General features: G+C 34.9%; 1 protein-coding gene across 1 annotated transcript in view; it reads left to right on the plus strand.

Annotated features, from left to right (window-relative positions):
* Nucleotides 1-571: 571 nt before the first annotated feature.
* Nucleotides 572-27,312, plus strand: part of LOC129051679 (uncharacterized) — a 126,288-nt gene continuing 99,547 nt past the window's right edge. Inside the window, exons 1-3 of the mRNA XM_063716798.1 lie at nt 572-622; nt 2,299-2,413; nt 4,503-4,592. Of these exons, the coding sequence (XP_063572868.1) occupies nt 572-622; nt 2,299-2,413; nt 4,503-4,592 (256 nt within the window). The remainder of the gene's footprint in view (nt 623-2,298; nt 2,414-4,502; nt 4,593-27,312) is intronic.

Here is a 27,312-nt window from a genome sequence, read left to right on the forward strand (position 1 = left end):
TTTCATATCTTTGTTCTGCAGGGCCAACTGCAGAACTTGAACATCTGTGGATTTTGATATTGGAGGGGTCTTGGAACCAATTCCCCATGGATTCTGAGAGGTGGGTATAATTATTACTTAAGAAAACACATTTTTATTGGGTGGACAGTATTTAAAATATGAGTATATTAAAATTTATTTAAGCATAACTTTGTGTTGTATATTTGGTTTGATTCCAAAATTCCATCATCATTAATAATGATAAGCAAGGAGAAAACAAACGATATTTTAAAAGTTGGGCATAATTCTAAAACACTTTGATGAACTGTTTTGTTTGTAGGAGGTCAGGCAAAGAAGGGGCTGGGAAGGCAGAAAAGTGAAACAAAAGAGAAAATATTTACTATATGCTATTATGTTTGTCAATTTTTAAATTAATTGACTCCTTTTTTGTTAGCTTATAAAATTTGATCTTTTCTTGAGAAAAGTGCTCTGGGATAGAAAAGGTAATTTTGTCTGGGAATAAAGATTAAGAAAAAACAGTTGAAGAAATCAAGAAGAAGGCTGAGTTTGAACACTTAACAATTTTGCAGAAATGGAGGATTCTCAGAGAAGATGTCAAGGAAGAGATCTCAATGTGGCAGAGGTTGAGGCTTTAAAACCAGGATTCAGCCTAAATAATGTTCTGCTATATACTGTGCTAGTCAGGGATTTAATTTCCTTTCTCTGAGTGTCAACGTTCAGAAAGATTAAAAGAAGTAACAAAGCAAATGCATTGCCATAAGAAATGGTGGCTTATGTGAAAAGGGTTAATCAAAAACAGAAATGAGAGTGAAAGAAAATGGTATGCCCATGATACCCCCAGATTTTGTGAAATTGTGGGAATGTTCGTAGGTCATGGGTTAGGATTGAAAGATTACTGTACACCAGAGAGCTACTCCCTAACTTAGGCAGAGTCCAGGCATCACAGGAGGGATGACAGTGTTGGCAGGCAAGTAAAAAAAATGAATCAACAAAGAGCTAACTGTACCTTCAATACAAAGCAGAATATAATAAGTGCTATATACTTACAGCTTGATGAATAGAAGGTGATTGGAAGGGGTCTCATAACAAAATTTTGCCCCAAATACTCACAGAAAGAACACCCTGAATTTTCTGAGTCAACTCTGAAAATATAAAAGAATTTTGGTGGAAAAGAAAGCTGACACAAGAATTGTACAAGCTTGAAGATGTTGTCCCCTAGATGGATAGGCTGACAACAGGATTCCAAGGACTGGCTTAGCCTACAGGAACTACTCGTAGGTTCAATGGCTACAGTTGAGAAGAGCTTTGTCAGCTTTGGCCTGAAGGGTGATTAAACCTGGACAGATAACCAAAAGAGTACATACCAAATCTGTCCTTTAAGAAATTGTAAGGTTAAAGTTTAAAATTCCAAACAACAAAGGGTCAGGTTTTCCATTTCATAGTATTAAACATACATCACATTCATAGAGGTAACCACATGATTTATTTTCACTAAAATGTATATATTATGAATCTTTCATCCCTGTTGGATAGGACGTCGGGGATGGGGAGGATCGGAATGGCAGAACAGGAGGACATAAGTTTGGGGGAACCACAAAAAGATGAGGGCTACCCTGTGACAGGGAGAAGGCTTGCTGCCATTAGCTTCAATCTTAATTCTGCTACAAACTGTAGCTATTTATTTGGGCTTATTATTTCTCTAAGGTTAAATGAAAACAATACACTTACTTTGCAGTGCAAGGGGAAGAATGAAATGATATACGCAGTGCTTGGAACAGATTAGTTGTTCAATTAATCCAGGCTACTATATACCACAGAAAGAATGACTAGTGTACAAAGCCTTGGGTGTTGTTTTGACAGGAGATGAAGTAATCTTTTCAGGAAATTTCATCTCTATGATCTTTTGTTTTTCAGAAAGACAGTCCAAAAGGAACCTGGAGTCCGGGGTCTGGGGCTGAGCATTCCTGCTTTAGGACTCAAGTTGCCAAGGAAAACAAAATAAATGGTTAAAAAAGAAAGTCATCTTTGTCCAGAGACCTTGGTTTTGTGAAAGCAACTTTTGAAATGGACTAAGAAATAGAGTTTCTACTCCCTCCAATTGCCCAAGAATTCTGGGATCAGTAATATTTTCTCCAATTATCAATCTTATGTTCCTTCCTCTTATCCCATAAAATTGCATAAATCCTGAATTTAATGTGGAGTTAGAAACTGCAATATATTTGACATTTGGGTGCTTGATGATGACCTAGGCTGTTCTTCTAATACTTTTTTCAATCCTTCTTTTTTTTTCTGCCTTAGTTCCACGGGGAAGTAAAGACGACTAGCACTGCATTGTTACCTGAAAAGCGCAACCATACTTTGTGCTTTGCCACAGTGCCTTACGTCCAGGGAAGGCTTTTATCACTCAGTACAAGTACATTTTAATTGTTCCCTGAACAAAGACATCCCAACCAAGCCCTTTGTCTGGGTGTGCACTGTTGTATTTCTGAAGTATGAATTCCTGGCAAACAGTGCACCCACCTGGCACCAAAGAAAAATTACAAAACAAAGAGTGTGCATTGGCCTCGAAGCTCTGAGTTGCGCTCCCTACCTTGCCACTGCATTTCCTGCAGCGTGTGATCTGTGAGTGACAAATGGTGTCTCTCCCTACCAAACACAGAAGCAAGTTTATTCAAATATTCTTCAGTATCCTACTTTTTCTCCTTTTTATTCTCTCTTTTGATTTTCTCTTTATATATTAAGAATGATTTTGAAGACCAGTGAACCCAATTATCTCATCTTACAGATGAGAAAATTGAGACTCAGAAAGGCTCCTCAAGTTTAAAAAGCTAGAAACTTGCAGAAGAGAGCCAGAATTGAAAACCAAAATCTGAGTTATCTCATGACAACTTTGAACCCAAAGAAATGAAGGAGGGTCACAGCAGCTTCCTCTCAAGCTCTGTTAAAGTCAATAACAGTTTAATGAAAAACTAATTCAGTTGGTCCTGTAATAGTCTAGAAATGTAGAAAGTAATAGCAAGAAAAGAAAGAACAATCTCTATAGATATTTGAAAAGGAAACTCTGTCTTTAATCTTCAAATTGGGTGTTACTCTCATATAATTTCCCCCATAAAAAGCCATGAAGCATTCTGGATCCAAATAACCCTTTCACATCCTCAGTGACTACTGTAAATATAACACTAAAGTCATCAAACAAAATTTCTCTTAAATTAATTTTCACTGAGATCCAACAGTCTCCTATATATATCCTTAATACTGTAGGTAAATTGACTTTGCAAATTTGTGAAACATTCACCTCTTACTTGATATGAATTTTTGCACTAATCAGATTGTTTTTGAATACAAACATATATATATTATATATATATATATACACACACACACACACACACACATATACAGGCGTATATGATGGATTTATTTTGTATCAGAAATCTAAAATGTCATCAAATTTGATGTGAGGTGTTATTATTTCTAAAATTTGTAATTTCTGGGTAAGTATAACAATTTTAGTCCACCTCTTCATTCTGTCTTCATTACTGTTACTAAAAATGGCTTTATTTTAGTATATCTGTTTCATATAGAGCTTTCTTGACCAAGCCCTCTTTCAAAACAAGGAGAATAAGAGATTATCTTTCCTAGCAAAGTTCTTGTGGCCACATTGTATTGGTTGATGCAGATACACTTGCTTTTTTCACGATGCAGGTCCCCAGCCAGAAAATGTGGCTAAAAAGACAAAGCATTCTAAGACAACCAATCTTTGTAGTTAATATGGTGTCTTCAAACCCCAAAGGAAATGAGGTTGAGCCTTGCTTCCAATTCAAGTTACAGTTCAGATGCAGATGGGATAGAGGTAATTCTCACCATCTTTTCTGAACACATACACACATTCACACACATGTATGGGAATAATAAGCAACTTGAGACTGTGAGCATTGTAAGGAGGAGAGCAGAGTCAAGCTACAAACATGGCTGACAGTTATTCAGAGGACCATCTGAATCTTCTTACCTTGTGGTTATAGAAGTAAATGATGATGCTTCAACTGAAAACCAGGTCACTCTTCCAAAAAATTTCCAGTGAAAGAGAAGACATCAATAAACTTTGAATAAGAAATTCAGGTGAAAATACAAGGGCAAGTTTTTAGTATTTTACAAAACAGAACTGGTAACATCTGTCAGGCAGTGGTATAAATATGATGTCATCTGCTGTATTTGTCTACAGTATTCTTTCTCTTAAGTCCTTGTCTCTATGCTTATTGTTTCAATTTTAATTTATACTCTGTCATGGGTCCTGAAAAGATACTTTCATCCAAAGATCAAAGTTAATTTTTTTTACTCTCTTTTTATTTAATCATCATGTATAGGACCATGGCAAAAATGTTTACTAGTCAACATTCTGAGTGAATTTTAATTTTGCAACAGGTTTTCATGATTATAAGGGTTTGAAATAGGATTCCTTTACCTTGTTCTGTTTTTCTTTTTGTTTTTTCTATCCCATACAGTGTTTAAAACCCATACTTCACACCAGCTTACCACAGTGTCATACCTGCTGTGGGCATTCAAGGAACTCTCTGAACACCAGTCAAGATTAGGTAAATAGTCACAAAGCTACTAAAAAGGCCAATCCATATTCATCACACAGTTTTTTCCAAGTTATTTTTTAGTTGATGGTCAACAATAAAAAACATAAACAAAACAAACAAAAGCCAGGAAAGGAAAATATTTCTTACTATTTTCAACTTTTTCGAGAATAAGCTGTTTTGCTTTACAGTAGTTTGAAAATATGTCATTTTGTGAGATTGATCCAATGCTGGGATAAAGAATATGTTCTGAAAATCTCTTTTGGAAAGATTTATAATATTAACCTCAGGCTATTTTAAGTCCCAGTCGATCTTTATGAAAACAGCCAAGACATCCATTTGTTTTCCGAACAGTGGAAAGTCTCTGTTACCTTTTGTCAACCATGATTGAACGAATGACTTTGGGTCAAAGTGATTCAGTTGTGAAATGCCCGGGGTCCTGCCAGCCCCCTGGAATACAGACTCAAAAAGCAGTCACTTTGGACCTGAGCTGCCCATTGCAGCCAGGGGCTAAGTGGTCCTACTCAATTTTCTCTGGAACTAACACCATTATAGACCATCTTAAGTCCAGGATTAATAGGAAACAGTGCAGTGGCTACATGTCAACACGGCCAGCATAGCTGGTCAAAAACTAAACATTCTATCGAACTACTTAGTGTAGTTTTTCATTGATGTTTTTCTTCTCTGCACCCAATTAATTATGCAATAATTTTGGTGAAACACTCAGCTTCTTGATTGTTCTTTATTATCTGAAAGGGGCCAGAGATCTATCCAAGTCATTCCACTGAGATGACAGACACCCTGTTTAGCTCATAGGAAGTTAGAAACTACTACCTATTATCTCAACTCTGTAATCTTGCTGAAACCAGAATTATTTATACTACCGTTATTGCCACAGAACTTCTCCTGCCAAGACTTACCACCAGTCAGGACATTTTTCTTTCCTTAAACAAGTGGGATGAGCTTTAAAAGTTATTAAAGGACCACATTTATGTAATGACAACCCATTTCTTCTTGTTGCTTTTTCTACCCTTTGCCTCCTTCATTCCTCCCACCATCATCACTTTACCATGCACACATATATAGTAATACATACATGTTTGCACAAACACACCCCCTATTCTGTTTCCAGGCCAGCAGCCTAGTCAATCCAGGATTCATGATGAACCTAGTGTTTCTTCCCATGGCTGGATTTTATTTTCATTTGATCCTTTTTGCTAATGTATCACTATAAGTTGGCACCAAGCTTGCCTAATATAGGCCAATAAAAATTATTTCTTCAGGATGTGATTTGTTTGTTTACTAGGATAAATCACTTTTGTATTAATACTTCAGGAAGTTCACAATTCTGTTTTGTCATTTGTCTATGTGTGCCCTTGAGTATAGGCTTCCTCTGAGTATGTTACCTACGAATGTGTTGTCCATTTTTCATTGTCATCTCCCAAAGGGCAAGGAACTTTCCTACATATCCTGCTCTACAAAGAATCATGCACATATCAGTACTTAACGAGTCCTTTCTTCTGCTGCTACTGATGATGATTGATAGTGTTCTCTGGTATTCTTCAAGTTCTTACAAAATTAATTATTTCCACATGTGCCCATGGAGGATCATATTATTATTGACATTTAAGGAATGAGAAACATGAAGTGCTGTGTATTTAGGTGAGTTGTCCAAGGCTTTGCAATAAACAAGTAACAAAACTGAAGAGAAAGAACTTGGTTGTCTCTTCCCTTTCCTGAGATTTCCAGTTGAACTCAGTTCAATCTAACAATGGAATAAGTCCCTTTGCATAGTATTTTGTTAGGTACTGCAGAGGGAATGGGAAAATATGATCTGATCTCTTACCTCAAGGAAGAAAAAGTAGAAAGATAAAACACACAGATAAATGACAAGTAGATAACTATTTCAATGTAGAATAGATTTAGGCAATACTACTATGTAAAATATACAGTGCTAGGATATGAGGGAGGCAGTAGGAATAAAATGTATTCTTTGTTCTTAGGAATTAAAAATGTGACAAAAATGGTAGAAAAACTGAAATATTTTTCAGTTTGTGATGGGACTTTTTAAATGCTAAGGAAGGTAACAGTATGCTCTGTTTAGTGGAAGACAGGTATCTAAAAGAGCTCTGGAGAGCAGGTGGCAATTGCAGATTTTGACACATTATTCTTGCAACAGAATGCAGAATAGACTGGAAAAGGAAAAGGAGAGATGAAGATAGTTTTTGAGGAAGTTGTATCAAGTCAAGAGTGGAAAGACATGTTAAAAAGTTGTAGCATAGTCGAGCAGAGAATGTTAAGGGCTTAAATTACAAGAGTAGTAATGGGATCAGAGAAGAGAGAATGAATTGCTCATGTAATTCAGAAGTAAATAAATTTGAATAGGACAAAGAGAACCAAAAGTCACCAAAGGTTTCCTGCAGCCAATAATTAATTGCTTAGTTAATTGTGCTACCTAAAGTCAAGAAAAAGTTAGAGTTGTTATCTTTAAGCTTGATTTTAAATGAAGTGTAAGGGCAGATGCAAGGGCACTTTCATAATCGTCTTCAGTATTTCCTCAGCACCAAAACTAAAGCTAGCTCATCTCCATTTTCACTGAACGATTGCCTTCTTAGGACCTAAAGTGGATAGGTGATTACCTTCAAGTTTAATTCAGCTTTTTAAGTGTTGTTTCCAAGGTCTTTTATTTCTCGATGACTTGAGGGTTTTTTTTTTTTTTAATCTTTCCTTACCCAACACTTCTCTCAGGGAAATGACCCCCTTCCAATATTGCAATAGATCCTGAAAGAAATCTGAAAACTTTTGTGAGGCTTTTCACTAGTAACTGATAAACAGGATTGCAATATTTTACTGACAGTTTAATATAGTTTAGGGGCTGTTCCAAGCTCTTTACCAACATTAACTTATTTTACCCTCATGATACTTCATTGAGGTAAGTAATGTTAATATTCCTAATTGAAAGATGAGAAACTGGAAGATCAGAAGACTAAGTAATTTTTCCAAGATTTCTCAGTATGTGACAAAATCTAAACTTTTAAACACTAGAACATGCTATCTTTCAGCAACTCCACAGTCTAAATAAGATCATTTATTTAATGATCTCCATCAGTTAGGTTTTGATTGCAATGACTATAACCATTTATTTCTTAATTAAATATATGGCTTTGGTGGGAGGTTATTAGTAAGGGAGTACAGTTTCACAAAATAAATGGGAAGTTCAGTATAGTTCCTTGAAATGAACAAAACCCAAAAAATTCTAGAAGAACAATAAACAAGAAACAGCACAGACAAAAAGACAATTAGGACAACTTTTTGACAACCTCAAAAGGTCGATAAGAAACAATTGACTAAAGGCCCTTCCAACATGAATTGCCTCCAGCCAATCTCCAATTATTTCATGCTTTTGATCAATATTTAAATTCTTAGACAAGATGATTGAAACTTAGCCACTACTCTGCTCCTTCACTAGACTCCATATTTTAAAAATTAAATTACACATAGTGAAGAATAGATATTGTCCTAACAGGAAAATTGAGAAGCCATTAGGAAACAAGAATAGATATAGAAAATAAAACTGACATAGTCGCTAAAAACTTCTAGTAATTAAGCCTTTTTTCTGCATTCATACTTTTAATATAGAAAAGATGGCCCAAAATATTTATGATATTTATAGCCAGAAAAAAACGGAGTGCTCACAAACCATTTTTAAATCATTTGATTTCAAGATAGATTATTCATTTGCTTTCTTTACATGATTTACATTATCCTCTGTTTCCTTAATAAAATTGATGACTCTAGTTTGTATTAGATATATAAAAATTTAGAGTTTATAATTTTGCTAAATAAACATCCCTTTTCATATTCTGGGTCATAAAGAGCCCTCTACATATATAAAAAATTTGAAATCAACCAGAACAAACTCTCACCTAAATGAAATCAAACGAGAAATCAATAACAAAAAATATAAGAGGAAAATCCTCAAATACTTGGAAATTAAATAAGATACTTCTAAATAACCCATGGGTCAAAGAGAAAGTCTTAGGTAAAATTAACAAAAATACATTGAACTAAATGAAAATGAAAATATGACATATCAAAATTTGCAGAATGAAGCTAAAACACTGTTGAGACAGAAATTCATAATACTGTGCTTAATTTAGAAAACAGAGATTTCAAATCAGTAATCTAAGCCTCCATATTAATAGAAAATATGAGAGATTTCAAATCAGTAATCTAAGATTCCATGTTAATAGAAAACAGGAGAGATTTCAAATCAGTAATCTCAGATTCCATATTAATAAATTTAAAAAGAACAAAATAAGCCCTGAGAAAATATAAGAAAAATAATAAAGAGCACAAATCAATAAAATTGAAAACAAAAAATAGAAAAAATACATAAAACAAAGAGCTGGTTCTTTGAAAGGATCAATAAAATTGACAAACTTCTCGCAAGACTGACAGAGAAAAAAAAGAGCCAAAACAAATTGGCAATATCAGGAATTAAGTTGTATCATCACTATACACCATAACGACTGTAAAGAATACTATAACATGACTACACACATGAAATTGACAGCTTAAATGAAACAGACCAATTCAATGAAAAGCATAAATGACAAAACTCATCTAATTTAAAATACACAATTTGCATAATACCATAACTATTAAAGAAGTTGAAATTACATACAAAAACGATCAAAAGAAAAATTCCTAAGCCCAGATTGTTTCATTTACAGAATTCTAACAAATGTTTAAAGAATAATTAGCAATATTTGTACACAATCACTTCTAAAAAAGAGAATGGCAGAATTGCTGAATTCATTTTATAAAGGTGGTAATACTCTGAAAACATGAGGAAGAAAATAAAAAATAAAAAAATTACAAGTCATTATCTCTAATGAACATGGATGCAAAATTCCTCAACAAAATATTAAATTTAATATGAGGATTTATCACAACTAAGTGAGGTTTATTCCAGGCAAACTAGACTTGTTCAGCACTCAGAAAGAATTAACTAGTGCAATTCATTTTATTAATAGGCTAAATACAGTGCTTAATTTAAAAATATGAGAGATTCCTGTAAATATATAGTAGTCCTAGTACTAGCCAGTGCAATAAGGCAAGAAAAAGAAATAAATACATACACATATATAATGCACACACATATTATATATGTTAATACATAATAAATATGTAAATGTATAAATAAAACAAAAGAAAGAAATAAAACTTACCTATTTGCAGTTGTCTTTGTAATCTATATAGAATATTCCAAAGAATTTTTTTAAATAACAAAAGTCTAGAATAAATGAATTCACCAAGTTTATCAGATACAAGACTAAGATAGAAAAATAAATTTTGTATCTATAAAGGATACATAAATCTATATTTATATTATCATATTATTATATTATTATATATTATATTATTATATTATTATATTATCATATTATATATAAAGTTCTATATGCTATATTATATATAAATCTGTAGATACACATTTTATATCCATAGTAAAATATATTTTATATGTATCAATGAATGTATGGCAAACTAAAAGAACAAAGTTCAACTTTCAATCACTTGAAATAATACCAAATACTTTGGTATATATTTAAGAAAATACGATCAGAAATTGTATGCTGAAAACTACAAAATGCAGATTAAAAAATCAGATAAATATAGCAATGCACAGTAATTGGAAGACCAAAGTGTAAAGATAACAGTTCTCCACAAATTGTTATATAGGTTCAATATAATTCCTGTGAAAGTCTCAGCATAAATTTTTGTATCAACAAGATTATTCTAAAAAATGCAAGGGAGCTAGAATAACCCAAACACTTTTAGAAAATAATAAAGTGGAGGAATCACTGTGCTGGATATTTCAGACTTTCAATGTAGCTACAGTATGTAAGACAGTGTGATTTTCTTAGAAAGATGACCCAAAGATCAATGAAGCAGAATAAAGAACTCACAAATTTGTCCACTGAAAACACCAACTGATTTTTGAGAAAGATACAAAAACAATACTCTAGAGGAAGCATAATTTTTTCACTTAAAAAGAGCTAGGTCAATCAGATATCCACATGCATAAATAAAATAGATAGAATGAACCTCATCCTAAACATCACATTTTATGCCCAATTTAACTCAAAGTGGATAATAGATTTCCAAGTAAATATAAAATTATAATTTTTTAGAAAATAAAAGAAGGAAAAAATCGTTGGGATCTGGGGATATTTGAAGAGTACTTAGACATTATACAAAAACCATGATCAATAGAAAGTAACAATAAATTGGACTTCCTCAAAATTAAAAATTCTTTGCAAACACTTTTGTTAGAACAAGAAGAATCAGTCTTCAGATAGGCAGAAATATTTGCAAACTGCATATCTTACAAATAACTGATATCTAGTCTACATAGAGGACTTTCAAAACCCAGTAAGCTTTTTTACAAATGTAATCCAATCAGAAAATGGACAAAAGACATGTACGGTCATCTTGTCAAACAGGACATACGTATCACAAGGAAGGACATGAAAAGTTGGTCAAGATCATTAGCCATTAGGGAAATGTAACTTAAAATCATAAAAAGAAATTTTTATGTGCATATTAGGGCAGCTAATTTTTTAAATGTCAACACTAAAAACTGGTGAGGATGTCAAAAAATTGTTTTCTCATACATGGCTTGTGGCAATGAACATAGGTGCAACTACTTTGGAAGATAGTTTGGCATGTTCACAATAAGCATTTTTATTATATGATCCAGCAATTGTATTCTGGACATTATCACAGGGAAATTATTGCTTATATCCACTCAAAAACCTGTTCATAAATGTTAATTATTGCTTCATTTGTAATAGCCAAAAATTAGAAACAGCTCAAGTGTCAATGAGTGAATTAAAACAAATTGTATTACATCCACATAATAAAATAAGATAGTAATAGAAATGAAAAGATGATTGATATACCCAAAAAACAGAATGTACTGTTAAAAAAAAAATAGTTAAACAGGGGGAAAAGCCAATCTCAAAAAGTTACATACTGCAGAATTCTATTTATATAAAATTATTAAAATGACAAAATAATAGAAATGAAAAACAGATGAGTGGTTGCAAGAAGTAAGGAAGGTTGGGAGTAGGGGTGAAGTGAGAGCATGACTATGAAGGAATAGCACAATGGAGACCTTTGTGGTGAGGGCAACAGTTTGTGTCTCGATGGTGGTCATGGGTATAAAAATTTACATATAATAAATCTTCTTAAAACCATATACATGCACCTGTACACACAGGTGAATGCATGTACAACTGGAAAAATTAAAATAAAGTCTGCAGATTATGCCAATGTAAATTTCCTGGGTTTAAATACACACATGTAAGGTATTACCTTTGGGTGATGGGTACATCTTTACTAAATTTACAACATCCTGTGAATCTATAATTACTTAATTATTCTCTAGACCTGGCAAAAATAGCCAGTACAATGTTAAATAGAAAAGGCAAGTGTACATTAGTTGAGGATGTTGCTTTATATTTCTAGTTTTTGAGAGATTTTAATCATAAGTGGTTGTCAGATTTTTTCAAATACTTTTTCTGCATCTATTAAGGTAATAAAGTGTTCATTTCCCTTTTGTTTATTACTGTGATGTATTATATTACATGAATTGATTTTAAGATATTGAGCCAACCTTGAATTCCTGTTTGATTTAAATTATATTTAGTCATGTTATATGTTGATCATGGTGTACAAATCTATTTTATATATTTGCTAATATTTTCTTCAAGTCTTTTATGTCTATATGCATTAGAGACATTTGACTTTTTTAAAGAGTTTTGTGTGGATTTTGTTCTTTATAGCATTGACCTTTTAGAAGGTGTTGGAAAATTTTTCACCTTTTCTACTTTCTGGAAAAAAAATATTTCTACATATTATTTCTTTTTAAAATATTTTTTAAAGAAGAACATTATTTCTTCTTTAAATATTTGATTGAATGTACTCCAGGCATTTATGTCTGGGTTTTCTGTGTAAGATTTTTAATCTGTAGTTGGAATTGTTTCTTACATATGCATCAAAATTTTCTAATTTTTGTTGAGTCAATTTTGTAATCTGTGTCTCTAGTAAATTGTTAATTTCACAGAAATTGTTGCCTTTGTTGGCATAAGGTTGTTATATGTTATTTCTTTAAAATTCTTTGATTGGGCATTGTGGCTCACACCTATAATCCCAGCACTTTGGGACGTGGAGGCAGGAGAATTACTTGAGTTCAGGCATTCAAGACCAGTCGGGGAAAATAAAGTGAGTCCTTGTCTCTACTAAAAATAAAAATAAAAATAAATTATCTGGGCATGGTGGTGCATACCTGTAGTCCCAGCCACTTAGGAGGTCGAGGTGTGAGGATCTCTTGAGCCCAGGAGATCAAGGCTCCAGTGAGCTATAATCATGCCATTGCACTCCAGCCTGGGTGACAGAGTGTCATGAATAAATAAATAAATAAATATCATTTTAATTTCTGTAAAGTTTTTTTGTTACTTATTTTAATATTTTGCCTTCTCTCCCTTTTTTGTTTTCCTTTTATTTTTGGTTCACATGTAATAATTGTATGTATTTATGAGATACAGAGTAATATTTTGATATTGGTACACAGTGTGTAATGATCAAATCAGGAAAGTTAGCACACCCATCACCTTAAACAATTAGCATTTCTTTGTGTTGTCAATATTTAAAATCCTCTCTTCTAGATTTTTGAAAATATATACTAAATTGTTGTTACCCATATTCACCTTACAGTGCTGTAGAACGCTAGAACTTGTTCCTTCTATTAAACTGTAATTTTGTATCTGTTAACCAACCTCTCCCTATCCTTCCTTTCTGTATTCTTCCTGTACTCCCAGCCCCTAATTACTACAATTAACTTTCTACTTCTATGAGCTTCTCTTTTATTAGCTCCCATATATGAGTAAAAACACATGGTATTTATGTTTCTATGCCTGATTTATTTTACTTAATGTCCTCCAGGCTCTTCTATGTTGCTGTGAAACTGAATTTCATTCTTTTTCATGGTGGAATAGTATTTCATCGGGTGTATCTATGCTACATTTTCTTTATCTATTTATCTGTTGATGGACATTTAGGTTGATTTCTTATCTTAGCTAATGTGAACAGAGCAGCAAGTAAATATGGGGATGCAGCTATCTCTTCAACATAATAATCTTCTTTTCTTTGGATAAATACCCAAAAGTAGAATTGCTGGGCCACATGGTAAATCAATTTTTAATTTTTTAGAAGCATTCATAATGTTTCTATAATGGCTCTACTAATTTCCATCCCTACCAACAGTGTATAAGAGTTATTTTTTCTCAGCATTCTTACCAGAATTTGTTATTTTATATCCTTTTCTTCATAGTCATTCTAATTGGGTTAGATGATATCACATCATGGTGTTGATTTGCACTTCAACACCACAGTGATGTTGTGGTGATTACTGATATTGGGCATTTTTAATGTATTTGTTGGCTGTTTGTATGTCTTCTTTTTAGATATGTCTATTTAGATGTTTTTTCAATTTTTATTTATTTATTTATTTATTTTTTCAACAGCTTAGATTTCTCCCAAAATTGTCTCTGTTTTGGGACAGGAATAAAGAAAGGGTAAGATAATTGACTGTAAGGAATCATGAAGAGTTGGAAATAGAGAATTCTGATGTGGTTTTTTCCCCCAAAAGATGGATTTGGTTTTCTTTTTTAAATAAAATTATATTTTAATTGATAAAAATTATATATATTTATGGCACACAACATGATGTTTTGATATTATGAAATGGGAAAATCAAGTATTTTGTGTGTGATATCTTACATACTTAGGGGGTGAGAACACTATCTGTTCTCTTATCAATATGTTATACCTTTTCAAGTATAATATTTATTATTTTTATATTACTTTTTAATTTTTCCATAAATTATTGGGGTACAGGTGATATTTGGTTACATGAATAAGTTCTTTAGAGGTGATTTGTGAGATTTCAGTGCACCCATCACCTGAGCAGTGTACACTGCACCATATTTGTATTATTGTATCCCTACCCCTCACAACTCTTCCCCTCAAAGTGCCCAAAGTCCATTGTATAATTCTTATGCCTTTGCATCCTTATAGCTTAGCTCCCACATATCAGTGAGAACATATGATGTTTGGTTTTTCATTCCTGAGTTACTTCACCTAGAATAATATTCTCCAATCTCATCCAGGTCACTGCAAATGCCATTAATTCATTCCTTTTTATGACTGAGTAGTATTTCATTATATAAATATGCCACAATTTATTTATCCATTCAATGATTGATGGGCAGTTCCAGCGCACCTCACAGGATAAGACCCACTGGCCTGAAATTCCAGCCAGCCACCAGTAGTGGTATTGCACCTCCCTGAGATGGAAATCCCAGTGGGAGGGAAGGGCCTCCATCATTGCTGTTTGTGTGACTTAGCCAATCCAGCCTTTGGGCTTTGGAGAGTCCAAGCTGACTGGGAGCAGAAGGGATCCTCCAGCATAGCACAACTGCTCTACAAAAACATGGCCAGACTGCTTTTATAAAAAGCAGTTCCCTGGTCCTGTTCCTCCTTACTGAGCAGGACTTCCCAACTAAGTCCTCAAACTAACTGCAGAGCTGCAGTAGACCCAAGGAAAGGGAGCCAGTCTGTCTCTCATGGGTCAGACAGACTTCACACTGAACTTTGCCAGACAGGGGATCCTAGGCTTGAGTCCACAGCACAGACCCTCTATCCTCAGCTCATTACACTGAATGATTGCTGACCTACATCTCTGGGACGGAGCCCCCAGGAGACAAACAAAAAACCATTAGCCACAACCACTACTAAGGTCCCTACCTCAGCTGCCTCTAAGTTGGGGAAAGAACATAAACACAGAGATTGCCCCAGAGCTGCAGTGGGCAGCCTAGGAGTGCCAAGCTGTGATCTATGGGCAGCAACTCAAGGAAGGGACAAACCCATACATTCAGAGCATTGAGAGGGAAGACAGCTGCAACTATGAGGAAACGTAGGGGAGCCACGCAGTCAAGCAAGAGCCTACCAACTGACCAATAAGCCTAAGTGCCACCTACTGGATCACATCTCAAAGCTTCAACACCCAAAACACCTTGCTAATATACACCCTGTGAAACCAGAGACAGGAAGTCAGCTCCAAATACCCTGCACAAACCCTCGGTCCAGTGAAAATATCCAGAAAAGAAGTCTACTGACTGTATTCAATCTATACTTCTTAAAGGAACATCCCCACACAGAGATGAGAAAGAATCAATGCAAGAACTTTGGTAACCCAAAAGGCTGGAGTGTCATATATCCTCCAAACAACCACACCAGTACTCCAACAAGAGTCCTTTACTAGGCTGAACTGGTTGAAATGACAAAAATATAATTCAGAATATGGATTGGAATGAAGATCATCAAGATTCAGGAGGATGGCAAAATCCAATCCAGGGAAACTAAGAATTATAATAAAGCAATACAGGAGCTGAAGGACAAAATAACCAGTATCAAAAAGAACCTAATGGGTCTGACAGAGCTAAACAACAAAACTGAAGTTTTCACAATGCAATCCCAAGTATTAACAGCAGACTAAGCCAACCTGAAGAAAGAATCTCAGAAGTTGATGATTGATTCTCTGAAATAAGGCAGTCAGACAAAAAATAAAGCAAAACAATTAAAAAGGAATGAACAAAACCTCTGACCCATATGGGATCATGTAAAAAGCCCAAATCTACAAATCACTGGCATCACGGAAAAGAGGAGGAGAAAGCAAACATCTTGGAAAACGTATTTCAGGATATCATCCATGAAATCTTCCACAAACTTGCTAGAGAGGGCAATAGTCAAATTCAGGAAATACAGAGAACTTCTGCCAGATTCTGCACAAAATGATCATTCCTGAGACACATAATTTTCAGATTTTTCAAGATCAAAATGAAAGAAAGAATGTTAAAGGCAGCTAGAAAGGGCAGATGACCTACAAAGGGACCCCATCAAGCTAACAGTGGAACTCTCAACTAAAACCCTACACACCAGAAGAGATTAGTCATAAATATTCAACATTCTTAAAAAAAAATCTTTAAGCAAGAATTTCATATCAGCCAAACTGAGCTCCCTAGGTGAAGGAGAAATTAGATCCTTTTCAGGTAAGCAAATTTTGACATTTTGTTACCACCAGACCTGCCTTACAAAAGATCTTGAAAGAAGTACTAAATATAGAAAAGAAAGACTGCTACCAGGCAATAAAACAACACACTTAAACACACAGACCATTGTCACTATAAAGCAACCACACAAACAAGCCAACATAAAAACAAGCTAAAACAACAAAAGCTGTGACTTGATTAATCAAGCACCAATCTGTCAAGAATCCTTATTTTATTGAAGTAGCTATGTGCCCTCGTAAAAAGATTGCACTTCCTCACCTCCTTTATTGATAAATGTGACAAAATTATGGCTAATAAGATACAATCAGAAGCTGTAAACTTCAACTTACGTGCTTTAAAAGTATATATAAATCTCATTGTTTCCTATTTGTCCTGCTTTCTGGCTAAAATCTGAAGCTGAGGGCTGGGACACCATCAATTATTTTGTGAGTTTGAAAACAGGAAAAAACTGAGTGGTAAGGAATGTAGGGTATAAAAGTATAAGGAGCTTGGATCTGAGGTGACATAGTGTTAAGAACTATCTCTATATTTTCTATTTGGGTCTCTCTTAAATGCATCTAAATGCAATTTTAATGGATATAAATGATTGTTATGATGTTTTTGATGAAGAATGAACTCTTATACAGGTTTACCCCAACTGACATACAATAAAGCAGAAATAATATAAATGATACCCAACTCTCTCAGGTTCTGGAGCCATCCAAACTAATGCACCATTAATTTCACTCTCAAACACTGACTTTCTTGCCAATTAGCCCCAAACAGATTTTGGCATACCTGCATGAAACTTATCTTTTCTTATCATTTAAAGGCTGTGTACTTTGAGACCCAGAAGAGAGTGATTAAGAATAGTGGCCTTATGTAGAATTGACAGAGGAGGTCACCTTTTGCAAGGCATTGCTCATGAAGTGCAAATTTATAAAGAAACACACTCACTTAAAACATTTTTTTCTTAGAAACGCTGACCTTCAGTCTTTTTTGAGCACCAATTTTCCCTGAATATTTGCTATTGCCAAGGTACTGAATTCTGACAGTGATTTCCATGACCTTAAAACAGCCTTTACTGTCCTGGAACTGCTGGCTACTCAGCACATACTGAGTCTGCCTTCATCTCTAGATGCTCCAATGATGCCACATCTGCACATTCAGCTGGCTCCCGCTGACTTTCTTTCTTTTTTGGGGGCTGGCAGAAAGCACAACCAAGTTAAGTTCCTGATAAAGGTCTCAAAAATGACTAATTCTTTGAATCCATTTGAACCCATTCTTAGCTGCTAATTCAACTCTGTGTGAAAAGAGTCTGGAAGTGTGCAATGAGGTATAGCCTCCTCCCGATAGCATACAGAATAAGCCCATTATCGCAGTCACTGTTATCATATATAGGACGTAACTCTTTCAATGCCTAGTTGTTTGGGGCATTTGAGTGATATGTCCTCCATTATCATCCTAAGTGCCGTCTCAACCTGATCCCTGCAAAAAGATATCTGAGTAAAAGGTAACTACTATCTTGGCAGTGAAAAAACTTGATTAGTTCTAAGGGAAGCAGTGCTGTTGACATTTCTTACTTCCAGTTCTTGCATGGCAATAAGGCATAAGAACTGATTTATCAAAGTGAGTGTGCCTATCAAGCATGAGTAAGACAGAAAAAGAAAGTTCACTTTGCACAAAATGAGCTGCTAATTTCTTTTCCATTTCACTGACAATGTGCTCTATGAGCTCAGAGCAGCTGGGATGAGAACAATGGATGTTTCCAACCTGTGCTCCATTTAACTTCTGCAACTACACAAGGTCAAACAGAAAAGCGGCGGGGGGGACACAAAACTCTCTTTCTCTCTCTCTCTCTCTGGCTTGTAACAGGGCAAAAAAGCTAGGAGACTTAGAGACTATCTGAAAGGCACATTTGGTTTCTTAAAAGACGTTCTTGTTTCTAACCACAGGTATTTTGGCAAAGGTTTAAATGCTATTGTACTGTCGTTTCTACCATCAAAATTGCATAATTCATATAGATTGTGGTTCATTCTTGTGAGTGAGTGTGTGTGTGTGTGTGTGTGTGTGTGTTGGGGTGCAGGGAAGTATGCATTAGCACTTACTTTTGAAGAGATACATGCTGTGTCTGTTGCCTAAATCCTCACTGATTAAAAATGAATCAGAAATGATGTACTGTGCACTTACTTTACTGCCACTGACATGGAATGGATTGTAAAACTTCTTCTTCTTTTTTTTTTTTTTTTTTTTTTTTTTTTTGCAATTAGCAATGTGCACCAGAGACCTTTACTATTTAGTATGCTTCCCTACAACCCATACCACCAGAATGTGGTCCTTTGAGATATGGGCCTCATTTTCTTCTTTTTTGATGGATGTTCCAATTCCCCTCTGATCTGTTTCATGTAACTTGGATCTCCATTAGCACTGGCTTGTCACAATAACTAGGAATATGAGCTCTTATTCACCAAGAATATCTTGCCAAGTGTGCAGTTCAGGAACCACCTACCACTATTAGAATTCATATGCCACCATAATACTTTTGGCAGTAGATTCTGAGGAGACTGAGGCTAGGAATCTGCTTATAAAAGCATAATAATTTATTAAATATTGGAAATGTATCACTGTTTTTGAAATTAGGATCTTAGGTTCAAGACAAAGTGAATCAAAAGACAAAATGAATCTGATGTTTTGAATTAAAAAAATGAGGATGATGATTTTGTTCTTTTCAAGAAACAAAATGTATTTCATGAGAATATACTGCAGTCATTTTTAGTGATACATTCTGGTATTCAATAAAAATAAAATTAAGAAAAGAATCTTATTAATTTGAGAATCAGACACTGCTCTTCTACCACTTACCTTTCTAATACAGTACTATAAAGTGGCTACTTTAAAAAATAAATCTTCCTGGTGTGGTGTCTCACTCCTGTAATCCTAGCACTTTGGGAGGCTGAGGTGGGTGGATCACTTGAGGACCAGCCCGGCCAACTTGGTGAAACTCCGTCTCTACTAAAAATACAAAAATTAGCTAGGTGTGGTGGCATGTGACTATAGTTCCAGCTACTCAGGAGGCTGAGGCAGGGGAATGGCTTAAACCTGGGAGGTGGAGGTTGCAGTGAGCCAAGATTGCGTCACTGCACTCTAGCCTGGGCGACAGAGCGATACTCCATCTCAATAAATAAATAAATAAATAAATAAACAAACAAACAAAAAAATAAATCATGTTTGGACTCTTACCCACTTCTTTAAATCACATTCTGATTTTCTTCCTTATGCACCCCCCTGTTCTAAGCACACTGAATGACTTCCAGTTATCTCTCTTTTGTTTTGTAGACTGACTTCTCTCTTGATGTAATCCCACTTGACCTAAAGCACAGATTAGACTTTATACTTCAAGATCCAGCACAAATTTATCCCCATTTACCTTCCTCAGCTCATTTGAGGGGTGTAGATTGGATTTTCTTTGGAGTCTTCACTTTTTCTGTGTGTATCTCAAATCAAAATCTGTATACACTGCACAACACAGGTGTTTTGTTGGTCCTCTCCTATTTTATGGGGCAAGGAAAAGGGACCACATAAGACCTACCACTATATGCCCAGGACCTAGAACATTCCCAATACAGAACATGATGGCAAATGTTTGTCAAGTGAATGAGTGCAGATCTTACATCTAGTTGTCCTTCAAATGCCAATCATTTGCTCATCATAAAATTTGTTTTCAGAAAGGCATATTGTCCAACCAAAAGAACATTCCTCTCAATGTTAAATTTGTATTCCATACATTTCTGTTCTATAATTAAGGTAAGAGTTTACTCATTATAAATTTACATTACCAAACTCTGAATAATACATTTGGTAATTTTTTTTTCTTGTGAGAGACACTGGTTATTGTTCAGTGCTTTTTAATATTTATAATATTTACTTTAAAAATAGTATAAGGTGAGAAATTAAAGCAGCAATCCTAAATTTTATGTCAAACTGTAATAATGTGTTTAGAATCATTTATTATCCAGTGCCAATGACATGAGATAAAATTTAACAGGAAATACATTGAAAAGTCAAGGCTCTAACTTTAAAGAAGATTCACTTTTCTTTTTTGTCTTCTTTAATGAATCTTCTTTTGTCTCTACGTGATCTACTTGAAATAAGGATGAGATGTTCCATGAGAAAGTCTGCCTACCAACATTCAATACAGGAATTGTATAGTGAATGTCTTAGTTTTGCTTATCTAATAAAATTATCTAATCTTGAATGTTATGTCCAAAGTGGTGATCTAAAATTAAGATAAGCTATACATTTAACAATCATGGATCTAAGCCAAAAGTAAGTATAGAGGGTGGAGCAGTTTCTAAGAAGATAATACAACAAAGATTTGCTGGTAGGCAGCGGAAATGAAAGACCTGCTAGATGCTAGATGTAACTTCAACAGTATGGTTATTGGAAAGCAAGAATGGTAACAGCAATCGAAGAGAAGAAAAGACAATTTTCCAGACATACTAAACATGGAAGCTCTAAATCATGAATTTGATTCATGATCCAATTCTTCTTCTTTATGTAAATGACCTCTCATTCTACTTTTTGGAGCACAGGTAATGACTTCAACACCTACAGCAAATTTCTCAGTCTATTCCATCCCACTGCAATCTCTTAATTCATTAAATTATTACAGTGGGTGGATTTATATCAAACTGGGTTATGTCTGTGTCTATCATTTACCACCTATGCAATTTTCCCTGAGACTCCACTTCCTCATCTGTAAATGTAGCCTAATAATTTAGTAGTTCACTCCTTATCTGTGGCTTTGCTTACTATAGTTTTAGTTACCTTCAGTCAATTGCTGGCCAAAAATATAAAATAAAAAATTCCAGAAATAAACAATTCATAAGTTTTAAATTGCACACTATTTTGAGTAGCATGAAATCTTATGCTTTCTTGCTCCTTCCCTCTCAGAAAGTGAATCACTCCTCTGTCCAGAATATCCACACTATAGATACTTCCTCCTCCTTAGTCACTTAGTAGTTACCCTCTCACTAATCATTTAGTAGCTATCTTGGTTAACAGATTGACTGTCATATTATTTCAGTACTTGTTTTCAAGTTACCCTTATTTTGCTTACTAATGACTCCAAGATAAAAGAGTAGTGATGCTGGCAATTTCAACATGCCAAAGAGAAAGTATGAAGTACTTCGTTTAAATGAAAACATAAAAATTCTCAACGTAATAAGAAAAAAACATAGTGTATATAGGTTAGGGTAATATTTACAGTTCCATTATCCACTTTAGATCTTGAAATGCATTCCTGAAATATAAGGGGGGGTCTACTCTATCTCTGTAGGTTAAGGTTCAGTCAGAGAATCAGAGTTACTACGATTGTTACGGAGTGACGAGTTTAGTATACAAATTCAGCTTTGCAATTGTGAAAGTTCAACAAACAGTCTATGTAAGCCTGATGCTTGTGCCTGTGATTCTGGGGCCTGATGTCAGCACTTAAGAAGCAAAAATGTAAAATAAGGGAAAGTAAGAACAAATTGAGAGCCACAAGATACAGTAAACCCTAAGTTGACGTTTCACTGCAACCTCCAAGTCTTCAAGTTTGATGATGCTGGTTACTTGCAGGAGAAACTGGTGCCCTTTTTCATGGATCTAAATATTTACTGGACCTAGGAGTCAGAAAAGATAAAACAGGATCTGGCAGACGTTGACAGAGCGGTGGACCTGGTTTTTTCCCCATACCAGCAAGGTGGGCCAACAGATTAGGGACTTCTATGTTCTGAAACAGTACTGGAGTTTCTGCACAAGCCTTCTGATGGTTAAAGGAAGATGGCTACTGCCCAGGTTCCATGCTAATCCAGAAATACACAGGGAAGGAAAATCTGGGAAAGGTAGATCCAGCTTAGCTGTAATGGCAATGCAAATTTATCAGAACATCCCGGCTATTCAGAGCACTGCTGGGTTGATACAAGAAAGTGCATGAGTAATCAACTTGAAAGATTTAAAATCCAAAAAGACACACAAAAAACTATTTTTTCACAAAATTTCCTCTTTACAATAAGCTAGTCATTGCTTCCCCTATATTGTTGTGGTGTCTTCAACATGACTAGTCATCAGCATAAATAGTAGATCCTTGTGCAGTATGGTTTGATAGGAATCACTAGGCCTGATAAACCTAAATTTCTCACAAAATTGTCAACTACAAAAGAATGCAGACAACACCTAGGTCTAATCAGTTTACTCTGCTGATACTTAGCACAGAGTTTGGTGTATACTAAGAAAGAAAGAGAGCCAGAGGAGAAGAGAAGAGAAGAGAAGAAAGAAAAGAAAGAAAGAAAGAAAGAAGAAAGAAAGAAAGAAAGAAAGAAAGAAAGAAAGAAAGAAAGAAAGAAAGAAAGAAAGAAAGAAAAGAAAGAAAGAAAGGGAAATGGAGGGAGAAAGAGAAAGAAAGAAAGAAGAAAGAAAGAAAAAAGAAAGAAGAAAGAAAGAAGAAGAAAAAAAGAAAAAAGAAAGGCAGGAAGAATGGAAGAATGGAAGGAAGGAAGGAAGGAAAATAAATTACATTTGGATAGAAATCAAAGGTGAAGTAAGGGGAAGTTATTATTAAAAAAGCAACCATTGCATTTTTATCCCATAAATATCCCGGAATGTAGAACTTATCTTAATTCTGTAACTCCAAATTAAGATCCCTCAACAACAATAACAACAAAAAAACTTTATACAGCTTTTATTTGCATGTTAAAGCAAGAACTATGAGCTTATAAAAATTACTATTGAGGTAATAGGGCAGCCCATGCAAGTGGACCTATGTAGAAGTTACTTTATAAGAAAAGAGACCAATTCTAACATCAGGTCCTTGATTTTTTTAATAAAGCACATAGATTTCTAAGTGTATAGGAAAGCCTCACATCATGATATTTCCTCTCATTTCTTAAATCAAGGAAGTTCCAATCCACTTTTGATAAATGCCAATGTATCAGTAGGATTTCAAGACAATAAGAAAAGGATTTGTGCTCATTTTACTTTCCCTGAGATTAAAGCCAGATGCACTATTAAAAGAGGAGTCACCTTGGAATGCTCAACAATTGAGTCAAACTGAGTTTAGGAGGATTTTTCTGCTCTGAATGTCAAGGTCAAAAAGGATTTCAGTCATCGCTGTGTTCCTTCCCAAGTTATCCTTATTCAGCTTCTCCTTCCAGATTCTTTCTCTATAACAGTATTCCCTTGTGGCACTAGCAATAATTAATAATGTTCCCTTCTTAGCAGTTCCGGAGCACCAAGGTTTGCCAGAGTTGGTCAGTGAAATTCTCTAATGGGAAGAAATAAAACTGCTGTCTCGGCCCAGATGCTGGAAAAAGACTATGGGTAGGAAAGGCATTCCCACTTGCCATCTCCAGCCTTCTCCCCAGAACACTCACACATAGGCAGGATATTTTGTGATCACGATTGCCTGAGATTACTCCACCTTGTCTTTTCTGGAATTCTTGGTTGCAGCTCAAGGTGGCTCAAGGCAGAAATAATACATGCACATGATGAAAATGGGCATTTATTATTGAGGGGAAAGGCCAGTTTATCTGCCAGCATAGTCTGACAGCATTTAGCACACAGTTCAACATAAGCTTTTTTTTTTCTTTTTTGGTGGTAAAGTTAAATTTGTGAACAAATGGGCAGAAGGATATATCATATTGGAATATAAAACTGAGGTGAATAAAAGAAGATAATCTAAAAGTACTACCAACCATTGTGTTTAGAAAACAATAGAATTTTGTTTAAATTAATATATGCAATAGCATACCATAAGGAAAAAAATTATGCAGGAAAACAAAGAGATATGTGTTCTTACAATAACTCTCTTCTCATATATTTAAAATCTATCTATTATAACTTACTATAAACTTATTTTCTGTAATCCACTCTAAATTTCCTGAGGGCTGGAACTCTGTATTGTTCACTGATGAAGCCCAGTGCTAATCCCTGTGCCTGATACACAAAATGTAGCTAATAAACATTTTAAAATAAGTAAATTCAGACAGTAAAAAATTTCAAATTACATGCACTGAAAAGCATCACATATACCATTAAAATATGAATGGTTATTCGTAAAAATAATTAAGGAGAGGCCTATGAACACATATCTATTTGTTACGTTTGTTGATTCCTTTTACAAAAATTGTCAAATATCCTTAATGTTACAAGCGGTGAACAATATGTCAGCTCCTACTACCATGAAATGTATGAAGAAACTACACAAGACATGGTAATCATACATAACTATGTACAATTTGTTAAAAACTTGTACATTCAAAAAGTATAACCTTATATAGAAATCCACCAACCTGCTTATAGATGAATTACTGTTTGACTCTTAATTTTAACAAGAAGGAAGAAGTGAAAATAAGAATGTACCAATTAGCTATTGCTAAGTAACACACCTCCCCTAAACTCAATGGTGTAAAACAATAAGCATTACTTAGTGCTTACAAATCTATGGGTGGGATGGGTGATTTTTCTGGGCGTCGTTAATTGGCTCATTCATTTATCTGTCATCACTTGTGGGCCAGTTAAGCATTTCTCTTAATTTTGAATGAACACATTTGTCTGGCAGTCAGCTGGCTCTGTGCTGGCTCAAGGTGGCTCAGCTGAAGAACTAGATTCTCTCTTGGATTTCTCATCTTCCAGCAGGCTAGTCCAGTCCTGCTTACATGGCAAGGACAAAATTTGAGACAGGAAGAGTGAAAGCACACAAGGCATCTTTATTCTTTTGCTCAGAACTGGCAGTGTCACTTCTGCTGCCTTCTGTTGGCCAAAACCATATAATTTCAGATCAGATTAAAAGCACAGGGAAACAAAAACTATATCGTGGTGGAAGGAACTACAAAGCCAGATGGAAACGGGCAGATTCGGACAATAGGGTCGAGAATTAGAGACATCTTTGCAATAAATTTACCTCTTATCAAAACACTGGAAGGAAAAGAAAATGACAGAAACACCAGGAGGAAGGAGGCATGTCTCCAAAGAGTAGTAAAGTGAGAAGTATAACGATTATCAATGACATATTTTAAAATTAAGTAAATAGATTAAAGAAAGTAAGAAAATATTATGCATTCATTATTCTAGTTGACAATGTTTATTGAATCAGGCAATATTTTAAGCACTGGCTATGCAAAGAAAAAAAGAGAAAGATTTTTCCTCATTTTTTGGGGGGAACAGTCAATAAAGACATAAATAATTATAGTTGAGATAATTTTAAATAGTGCTAAGTGCTAGAAGGAAAATCAAAGCAGGCAAGAGAGTAGTGGATGCCAGACTTGCAGTGTGAGTGGGTCTACTTTAGCTAAAGGAATCAGGATAGTTCTCTTTAAGGAAGTGACATGGATAAAGAGTTAAATGGCAAGAATGGGGAAGCCTTGGGAACACAGGGAGGAAGAGCAGAAATCAGCTGACACCAAGTTACTGAGAAAAGAAAGAGCTCGGCTCATTGATAAGAAAGAAAAGGGCTTGTAAGGCTATAGATTACGGAGCAAGTTAGAGAAGAAGGCAGGCCAGAACAAGCACAGTCTTATGAGCCAAGTAAGGCTGTTGAACTCTATCCAAGAATGTGTACCAAGAAGCTATTAAATACCATAATCAAATCAGCTATGCGATCCGATGTTTTGAATGGAAACTTTGGCTATTATGAGTCAAATGTATTACACAGGGCAAAAGTGAAAGCCGAAAGGCTATTGTATAAGTACAAGAGTGGGTAAAGATAGAAAAAGAAAGACAAGTAGGGAAGTAGTTACAGTAGTCCTGGTGAGAGTTAATGGTGGCTTAGGATAAAATTGGACTTTGTGAGAAAGAGAGAAATGGTCAGATTGTTGATTTATTTTCAAGGTGAAGCTCCAAAGTTTTGCTGATTGATGGCGCAGAGGATGAGAGAAAAGAGCAGTGCTGAGGATGAAGGATTTTGATTGAATTGAAATGTCTATTAGATAGCCAAATGGAGAAGTTGAATTGGCATTTAGATATGCAAATCTAATTCTCAGGGGAGAGAGGAAATGGCGAGAAATAGTTTCAGAGTATCTACATAGAGATGGTGATATGGTTTGTCTCCGTGTCCCCACCCAAATCTCGTGTTGAATTGTGACTTTCAGTATTGGAGAATGGGCCTGGTGGGAGGTGATTTGATCATGGGGGCAGATTTCCCCCTTGTTGTTCTCATGATAATGAGTGAGTTCTCATGAGATCTTGTTGTTGGAAAGTGTGTAGCACTTCTCCCTTTGCTCTCTCTCCTGATGTACCATATGAAGATTGTTCTTGCTTCCCCTTCACCTTCCACCATGATTGTAAGTTTCTTGAGGCCTCCTCAGCCACGCCTCCTGAATCTCCTGTGGAACTGTGAGCCAATTAAACCTCTCTTCTCTATAAATTACCCAGTCTCAGGTGTGTGTTTATAGCAGGGTGAGAATGGACTAATACAGATGGTCTTAATGAAATAAACTTAGGAAGATATTTTTGTAGAAAGAGAAGTTTGATTTTCTTAAAAAGTCTGAATTATTCAGATTCTTAGACATAGA

Source organism: Pongo abelii, chromosome 17 (assembly GCF_028885655.2).
Source record: "Pongo abelii isolate AG06213 chromosome 17, NHGRI_mPonAbe1-v2.0_pri, whole genome shotgun sequence".
In the NCBI taxonomy this organism is placed as follows: domain Eukaryota; kingdom Metazoa; phylum Chordata; class Mammalia; order Primates; family Hominidae; genus Pongo; species Pongo abelii.